Below are 10,034 nucleotides of genomic sequence, written 5' to 3'. Positions count from 1 at the left end.
GTTTCTTGTAGACAGCATATTGTTGGTTCTTGTTTAATAATTTTTCAGCCAATCTCTTTCTTCTAATTGAGACTTTTAATTGGTTTATATTTGGAGTAATTATTGATATATAGGGACTCATTACTGACTTTCTGTTATTTTTTTCTGGTTGTTTTGTGGATTCTTTTTTCATTTTTTCTGGTCTCACTGTCTTCCTTTGTGATTGAGTGGTTTTCTCTAGCTTTACAATTTGCTTTCTCACTATTTTTAGCATGTATCTTCTAAGTTTTTGTGTTATGGTTACAATGAGGTTTACAAAAACATGTCATAATTACAACAAATTATTTTAGGCTAATGACATCTTAACTTTAATATCTAAGAAAAAAGAAAAAATTTCAACTCTACACTTCAATGTCATTCCTCCCCACTTTTTGACAATTTGTTGTTTCAAGATACATCTTTTAATATTGTCTTTGTCTTATACCATTGTTGTATGTGTTAGAGTCTTGTTAGGTTTGCCCTTAGTCTTCATACTAAGATAAGAAGCAGTTTATTCACTACCCTTATGACATAGGAGTATTCTGAGATTGTCTGTGAATTTACTTTACTAATGAGTTATGTACCATAATTTTTTCCCCCCTGCTCCTTAATGTGTCTTCTTTCAGATTGAAAAACTCCCTTTAGCATTTCTTGTAAGACAGGTCTACTGTTGAATAATATTGATAAATTCCCTTAGCTTCTGTTTGTCTGGGAAAGACTTTATTTCTCATTCTTATATGAAAGTTAGTTTTGCTAGATCCTAAATTCTTGCCTAACAGTCTTTTCCCTTCAGCACTCTGAATATATCATCCCATACTCTTCTGGCCTGCAGCATTTCTACTGAGAAATTCACTCTGTTGAATGTTATGTGTTTCTTTTCTCTTGCTGCTTTCAATATTCTCTCTTGGGTTTTGGATAATTCGATTATGATGTGCCTTCGGGTGTTCCTCCTTGAATTCAATTTGACTGGCAACCTCTGAGATTCCTATACCTGGATTATGTCATCGTTCTCCATACTTGGGAAATTTGCAGCTATTGTTTTCTTGAACATGCTTTCTATATCTCTTCCTTTTCCCTCCACTTTGGGTATGCTAATTATACGGAGGTTATTTCACTCGAGGGAGTCCCATATTTGCTGTATTTCTGTTTCATTTTTTCTTATTCTTTTCTCTTTTTGCTTCTCTGGTGGGATAATTTCATGTGCTTTATCTTTGAGCTCACTGATTCTTCCTCTGTTTTATTAAGTCTGCTGTTGGAACTTTCTATTGAGTTTTTTTAATACAGATAATGTATTCTTTATTTCTATTTGTTTAAATTGATTCTATTTGTCAGTTTTCACATTCTGCACCTAAATTATTTTTGAGATATCATTTAATTTTCTATCTGTATTTTGCTGTGACTCCCTGAAAATCCTTAAGAGGATTATTCTGAATTCTCTGTCAGACTTTTCATAGATCTGCTTTTCCTCTTTATTCATTGCTTATGCTTTGTTTCATTTGGCGGCAACGTATTTCTTTTTTCTTTGTTGATCTTTTTGTCTTTATGTTGATGCCTAGGCATTTGAGGAGACTGCTATTTGCTGCTCATTCTCTGGGGATGGTTTTTTGTGTTGATCGTCTGGACTGGGTGGCAATGCCAGCGTGAGAAGGAGTTTTTCCTGCAGATTGAGCCCCCTGAAATTCTATTGCCCTGATCAATTTCCACTGAGACCAGCTGTCCACACTATGCCCAATGTTCCCCTAGTGGGCCCGCCTTTCTCCTGCACTCCATCTGCTTCCCATGGAGCAGGCTTTGTACATGTCCATTGTGATAACTGACTGGCTTCTGGGTGATACTTTCTCTCTAGTCAGTTGTGGTCACTTGCTCCTGTGTGGACCAGGGGAATATTGCCCATGGTCTTTATGGGCAATATTCAGCCTACCTTTCTAGGTTCCTGCTAGTTTAGTAGGTGGGAAAGAATATCTGTCCTAATTTTAAAAGGTGAGATCTGGGACATCTGGGTAATTTAAAATAATATGAGTTAAATGATAAGTTAAAATCATCCATTCCTTCATGATTTCTATTTTATTTCATAATTTTACTCATTATTATTTTATTAGTTTAATACTTTATAAATATGTTAATATTTTTATTGAAACATAGGGTAATATGTCCTGTTAGCATTTCATTCAGTTGGCAGGTATTCATTGAGCAAACTTTAGGTGCCAGGTACCACGAGTGCCAGAGTATACAATAAAGTGTAAGATATGGCAGTTGTTTTCAAGAAACTTCAGTTTTGTAGGGCAGAAGTAGAAGAAAATAGATAATTTTACTACAGTCTGATAAAAGCAATGGTAGGTATAATCACAGGGTGTTAAGGCAAAACATAGAACCCACCCAACTTGATCAAAGGGGTCGGAAAATGCATCCCAGACATATCAGTCAGTGTTCAATTAGAGAAGCAGAACCAGGGATTTGACCTTCTGCAATTGTGGGAGCAAGTTGAGTAGTCTCTGAAGGCCATTGTCTTCATATCTGTTGCTGGAGCTTGCAATCTGTAGGGCTGGCAGGTGGGAAAGGAAGATGTGTGTGAAGCAGGGAGAGCAAAGACAAGGTAGTACCTACAAGCTCAAGACCGTGTTCACCTCTTACAGCCTCCAGCACTGACATTGATGATGTGAGTGTTCTGCAGGGGAAGCTGGCGTTCTTTGCTAATTGAACTAAACACATCTGCCCCAGAAGTCAGAGAAGCTGGAGGAGGATCTAGTCCCACACCAGAGAAGTGACCCAGCAGAAAATTGAAAATGTACATGAACTGCAAATCAACACATTTTCAAGCCACCACAACTGCATCAACAGAGGAAAAGGGGATTTCATCCAACTACAAATAGTTTACTGTGGCTGGAGTGGCTTATGTTCATGTGGGGATATAAGGGGGTTAGGGTGGAGGGTAAGGTGGGAGGAGTGAAAGATTATACAAGGGCCTAAATCAAACAAGATCATTGTAGAGGTTTTACAATCCAGGACAAAATGTCTGACTGGATCCTGTTGGCAATGGGAAACACTGACCTTGATTGACTCTCCAATCTTCATTTCAAAAATCGCAAAACTATTAGCATAACATAATCTTCCCTCGATCTCAGCTATCCCCATCCTTCCTCCCACTCACAATCATATCGGCAAACTGCTCAGCCTTCCCGTACATTCTTACTGCCTTAATGACTCTACCTGGAGTACATTTCCCTACACCCTTTCCCCCTAAGCAGTAGTCCTCCCAGCAGGATAGAAGTGATCACACTATGTGTCACTACACTGTGACCATCCTGAGGACAGAATCCTAATCTAGGTAATCAAAATGTTCCCACCGCTTGGCACAGTTTCTGGCACTTGAAAGATACTCAATAGATGCTTATCGATTGAATCAAGTTCCTCTCACCAAACACTTTGCTTATATGTTTTTTCAATTGTCTTAGTGGGTTTGATGAGGTGGGCTTCTGATCACTGCCAGACATAGAGAGGCACCAGATTTCTCAGCATTCTGTATTTGAATAGAGAATGAAGAAGCAAGACAAAAAGCTTCTAGCATCCTTCAGAAAAGTGTCTACATATAGACTCAAGTTATCAAGAGGGAAAGAAACATCATTCCTTTTCCGAGGTCTGCTCCAAGGTATCGTTCAGCCTCTTATTCTTTACCAAAAGGTCTTCATCATTCTTTTTTATAAGGCCTTCCTTATCACCCTTGATATTTTCAATCTCCATAGGACTGCCTGTCTGGTCACTGAGCCAGTTATACTGATAAAGAGGCTTCAGTTTTTTGATGTAGATGAGCTTAAACCATCTTCGGAAGGTTTGTTTAACAGTTGAGGAGGTCATTGTATTGACTATATCCATAAAAATGTTGCGGGTTATTTCTGCCAACCCCTTGATCACAGGGTCCTCATCCTGGAGCACTCGCTGAATAGCTGTAAAAGCAGAAGGGCCATTAGTGCAAGGCATGCATGCCTCTATTAGAATTCAAGAAGCTCTAACCCCTCTTCCCTTTGCCCCTCCTCTCCCTCCCTCCCCCTCATTTCATTACTTTGACTAATAGCATTCAGGAATTGTTATTCTCTATTCCTACCAGATCCCATTAAAAGAAATGGAAATATTCACTAAACATTTCATGGGTATCTATTAGGTGCTGAACATTCTGCTAGACAGCACAAACATATATTCACGAAGAGGGTCATAAATATATATAATATAATATTATATTGTATTAGCCATAATAATGAAAAAAATTGCAATCAGCCTAAATGTTCATTAACAAGAAACTGCTTAAAAATTAGGAATATCATAAGATGAAATAGTATATACATATCAATGTAATAATGTAGACCCACATTTCCTGGCATGGAAAGAGGTTTATGATATAAGGGTAAGTGAAAAAAGTTATAAAACAATTATGATAGTTTTAAAAATAAATAGTTACTTATATTCTTTAAAAATATATGGGAAAATACATATACCAAAATGCTAACATCATTATATCCAAATAATGGGCTGTGGACAATCACTATTTTATTTCTTATTAAAAGAAATAGAGAGGAAAACAAGGAAGATTAGAAAAGAGAAGAGGAGGAGCAGAAAAAGGAGGAGAGAAGGAGGAAAAAGGTTATGAGAAAAATGAAGGGAGAATTCTAGTGCTTGCTATTTAGCAGGCAGTCAAATATACGTTCAATGAATGAGTGAGTGAATGAATGAATGAATGAATGAATGAATGAATGAATGAAAAAGGAAAGAGAATAATGACGTTTCCATGTAGGTTCACCAATTGTAACGAATGTACCACTCTGGTGGGAGATGTTGGTAATGGGGAAGCTATGCGTGTGTGGGGGCAGGAGGCATCTGGAAAATCTCTGTACGTCCAAGCTTAATTTTGCCGTGAACCTAAAACTACTCTAAAAAATAGTCTATTAAAAAAAAAAAAAAAAAGGATTCATACCCTGATGGGGCTTTAGAGAGAAGCTAAGAGAGATATCTAAGACCCAAGCGTTTTGGTAGAGTAACATTACCCTTCTTTAATTCCCTCCTCTGCAAATGTATTGAACATTGCTATCTACTAAAATGTACATTCTCTGAGGGAAGAGACTTTGCTTTATTTGCTTCTGTATCCCCAGCATCTAGAATAGTGCTATCACATAGGAGATGATGGAAAAATTCATGCTGGATGAATGAGTGAACAAATCCTCAACTTTCTGTAGTTCCTAAGGGTTCTCGGATGATAGTTAGGTCTCAGACAATGAAAGAGATAAATGGAGAGATAAACTGGGAGAGAAAGAAAGAGAAAAGAATAGAAAAAGACAAAAGATCCCCTTTCATCAATTCTCCCCTCACCACCCATCCTTCACTACTTCTTTCCTGCCATCCTGGCACCCTTACAGAACTGTTACGTGACAAGAATCACAAATAAAAAGTTTATTTAGATCTATGTGTAAAGATTTCATTATAACCTCAATACTTACCCTCAAGCATGACTTCAATTTCGTCTCTGAGTAGTAAATGGCAACCTGATTTTGCCAAGTACCCTATGCAACAAAGCAAAATTAAAGTTACCCAAGATACATTATGAGTATACATTTTCTGATATCTGGCTACTTTCTCTGGTTTCTCATAAACAAAGCATGTCTAGATTACCCTTGAGTCTTCTTCTGGTGCTTTCAAATAATTATTATTTAATAAATCTGTGTACTGAAATATATGTATGCATATAAATGAGCACAAATCATACTGTACAGCTCCATGAATGACCACAAAATGAACACACCCTCCTAGTTACCACCTAGATCCTTAAATAGAATGTTAACAGCATCCCAGAAGCCTCCCTCCTAATCTCCTCCACCTTTCAGAATACATTCTTTTGTGTCTGCCTTCTTTTGCTTCCACCTTATGTTGTGAGACTCATCCGTGTTCTTTCATGTAGCAATGGTTCATTCATTTTCATTGCTACATGGCAGAAGGGGGCGAATAACGTTTCCTTGAAACAGCCACGTGCATTGGCTCATTTGTTTATGTATTATTTGTAACTTCTTTTACCTTAAGACAGCAGAGTTTAGTATTTGCAAAGAGACCATATGCACTCAAAACCTAACATATTTACTATTGGCTCCATAGCAGAAAGAGTTTGTTGAATCCTGCTATTCCATCTTATGAAAGCAGCATTTTTCATCCATTCTGCTGATGATGGACATTTGTGTTATTTCCAGTTTGGGGCTGCTGTGAATAATGATGTTATAGGCATTCATGTATATGAATTTTGGTATGTATTTGAATAATTGGTGTTTGGTAGGTAATAGATATGCTTATGTTCAACTTTAATGGTTACTGCCAAATAGTTTTCCAAAGCGTTTGTGCCAGTTTTCACTCTGCCAACTGTGTATGGGCATTTCCATTGCTCTGTCCCCTCTCCAACACTTGATATTGTTAATCTTTTTCTTTTTAGTTATTCTCATGGGTTTGGTTGTAGTATCTATCACATTGTGATTTTAATTTGCATTTTTTGTGACAATTAATAGAATTTTGTATATTTATTGGCCATTTCAATATCTTCTTTTGTGAAATGCTTATTCAAGTAAGTCTCTTGCCTCTTTATATTGAGCTGTCTTTTTTTTCTTATTTATTTGTAGGCATTTTTTATTCTGGATACTAATATTTTTAATGTTACATGCCTTTCAAATATCTTCTCCAATCCAAAGGCTAAACTTTTTCATTTGTATTGGTTTTTCAATGATGTCTCTAATTTTAATGTAGTCCAATTCATCGTCTTTGATTTTTAGTTAGTGGATTTTTGAGTCCTGTTAGAAAATCTTTGCCTGTTCTAAGGTCATAAAGATATTCTCCTATGTTTACTTCTAGAAGATTTATTGCTTTACCATTCACATTTAGATCTTTAATCCAACTGGAGTTATGTGGCACGAAGTGGGGGTCAAATATCTGTGTAATTGACCCTGCACCAACTGCTTGGCAAGGTCACCTATATCATAAATTGTGTGTGGGTCAGTGTCTTGATTCCTTTCTGTCTGTCTGTCATTGTGCCACTACTGTTCTGCCTTAATGCGTAATGTGTCTATATATCCTGTGGTATGTCTTTCAATTCTGTGGTTCTTCAAATTAACTTCACTATTCTTAAGCCTTTAAATTTTAGAATCAGCTTGCCAAATTTCACACACACCCAAACCCCCTGGTAAGATTTTGTTTTGAATTGCATTAAATACATATAGATCCATTTAGATCTATGTAGAACTGTCATTGTTACAATATTTAATCTTTCAATTCATGAACATAGTATATCCCTCTATTTAAGTCTTTCAAAAATGTTCTCAATGTTTTCTAGTGTTTTATGTATCAGTTTTTTACATCTTTCCTTAGTTTTATTTTGAAGTAGTTGATAATTTCTGGTGCTACTGTATTTTGTATTGAAAAGTATTTTGAGTTTCTAATTGTTCATTGCTTGTGTATAGAAATCCAACTGATCTTTGCATATTGAGTTTGTATGTAGAAAACTTGCTAAATTTATTTATTAATTTGAGTAGTTTTTCTGAATTCTTGCTCATATTGTAAATATGCAATTGTTTATCTGTAAATTTTGAAAGTTTTATTTTCTTTTATTCAAACTTAGACATTTTATTTCTTGTTATTGCCTTATTTCAGTACTGGAAAATTCTTGGCCATTATCTCTTCAAATAGTTCTTCATTCTCTCCCCTTTCTCCTTTTGAAATGCATATGTTAGACCTTTTAACTATGTCTCATATTATCTTATGCTTTTTCATATTTTCTATTTTTATTTCTTCTAGCTTTGATCTTGAGGCAATATTTTATTCTGACATCTCTTTCTCTAATTCTCCCTTAAGCTCTTTCTAATCTGCTGTTAATTTCATCCATTGAGTTTTGCATTCCACATTCCATCTTATTTTTTAATTTAATCTTTTGAATATATTAATCATATTTATTTTAAAGTTTGTATTTAATTTTGTCAATAACTACATACCCTGGATTCCATTTCTATTGTTTTTTTTCCTTGTAATTAAAAAGTAAATCTTTCTATGTGTCTGATTATTTTTGATTAAATGTTAGATATTATGTATGAAATTTTGTGTAAGTAATTTGGGTCTCTAGGAAATCTGTCTTCTCTCACAAGGGATTTATTTTTACTTCTGTCAATCTGTTAGGCTATAGGTATATCTCCTTAATCCAGCAGGGAATTAGATATTCAAGGCTTAAGTCATTGTGAGGGGTGGTCTATTTCCAATTTACTTTTACTCTGAGGGTAGAGTCATTAGAAATCCCATCTGAAAGCCCATCTACTAGGATTCCTTCTCATTGTAAGCCTGCTCCAAGTTTTGTTCCTCCAGCACAGTGAGACAGGTAAAATTTCTGCATTTTTTCAGCCTCTCAGATACTATTTTTTTTTTTTTTTTTTTTGCATTTAGAATTTGCAGAAACTAAAAAGAAAAATAATGTTCCAATGCTAGGCCTACTTCTTTTGGCTTCTCTTCTGTTCCGGATCACTGTCTCTATAAAAGCTCTCTAATGTCATCAGAAAAGTTCTTAAAATATTTTTTTCCACTTTTCTAGTTATTTTTAATCAGCAGGCATGCTTAAAACTAATTAGCCAACTATTGCTAGAAGCAGAAATTCAAAATGATTTTAAATCTCAAAACTGGATGAAAAAAATATTACAAAGAATTAAACACCTTTGATGTCCCAGACGCTCTGCTTTATTATAGTTAATCCTCGTATCCGTTTTGTAAAGCTGTTCTTATTATTCTGATTTTACACATGATAAGCCCCAAATTAATAGAGATTAAGTAACTTGGTAAAGTTCACATGGCCTGGTGAGTGTTCATTCTGAGATTTGAATGCAACCTTATCCGACTTTTTATTATTATTTGTGTAATCAGAAAATAAAATGTATTTTTTCTATTGTATATACTTAAGTTGTACAACATGGTGTTTTCATATACATATACCTAATGAAAGAAATACTAGAATAAAGCAAATTAACATATGCATCATCTCACAGTTACCTTGTATGTGTGTGTGAGTGTGTGTTAAGAAAACCGAAGTTATTCTCTTAGTGAATTTCCAGTATATGATACTATATTATTAACTATAGTTCTCATGCTGTACCTTAGATCTCTAGACTTATTTATCTTACATAAATGTAACTTTGTACCCTTTGACCTACATTTCCCATTTCTCCCTCCCCCACCTCTGGTAGACACCATTCTACTTTGTGTTTCTATGTACTTGACCGTTTCTTTAGATTCCACATATAAGTGAGATTATGCAGTGCTTTGCTTTTTGTTTCTGGCTTATTTCACTTAGCATAATGTCCTCTAGGTTTATCTAAGTTGTCTCAAATGGCGGTATATCCTTTGTTTATCTGACACTTAACCAACATTTTATATTTTTTCTCTGCTTCAGTCAAAATAATGACTACAAAAATCACAGTAATCAATCATTTTCGTAATACAATCTACAAATAATAAGGCTCAACATACTCTTTTTGGTAGGTGGAGCATGGGCTTATAAATTTAAAAATAATGCTTGAAATGAAAACTTGTGTTGTGGGGGTGTCCCTAGCTGCTGCGCTTTCCTGTTTAATTTTTTGTTACAATTAGAAGGGAGTGCGAACAAATGAATGAAAATGTCTTACGCTACAGAGTACTAAATTCACCATAGTATCAAATTCCTTCTTGTTCCTTTAGTGCTTTTAGTAAAACTATTGAGTTTTAGCTGGACACATGGCCACTGTGCTAATGATTAGATTTTTAAGACTTTTTTTCTGGCTAAGTGTGACAATATGTCTATGTTCTGGGCTAATAATCATTTAGCATAAGTGATACTGGCTCTTTAAAGGAATGGGTCTTACCTCTTGAAATTTTTTCATTTCCAACCACTGACATGTAGAAATGGTTGTGGGAGTGGAACAAACATTTTGGACCTGATATGGGAAACTGTGTGGTGAGAATGCTAGAGCAACCAAAGAACTGGC

At 35.2% G+C, this 10,034-nt stretch overlaps 1 protein-coding gene across 1 annotated transcript in view; it reads right to left on the bottom strand.

The window, feature by feature from the left end:
* Positions 1-3,636: 3,636 nt before the first annotated feature.
* Positions 3,637-10,034, bottom strand: part of MROH9 (maestro heat like repeat family member 9) — a 67,825-nt gene continuing 61,427 nt past the window's right edge. Inside the window, exons 19-20 of the mRNA XM_063105909.1 lie at positions 5,502-5,564; positions 3,637-3,959 (exon numbers count right to left, since the gene is read on the bottom strand). Coding sequence (XP_062961979.1) covers positions 3,637-3,959; positions 5,502-5,564 — 386 coding nt within the window. The remainder of the gene's footprint in view (positions 3,960-5,501; positions 5,565-10,034) is intronic.

The sequence above is a fragment of the Cynocephalus volans genome, chromosome 8 (genome assembly GCF_027409185.1).
Source record: "Cynocephalus volans isolate mCynVol1 chromosome 8, mCynVol1.pri, whole genome shotgun sequence".
Taxonomy (NCBI): Eukaryota; Metazoa; Chordata; class Mammalia; order Dermoptera; family Cynocephalidae; genus Cynocephalus; species Cynocephalus volans.
Note: the sequence above shows the minus strand (reverse complement) of the source record. Positions and strands in the feature narration are given on the sequence as shown.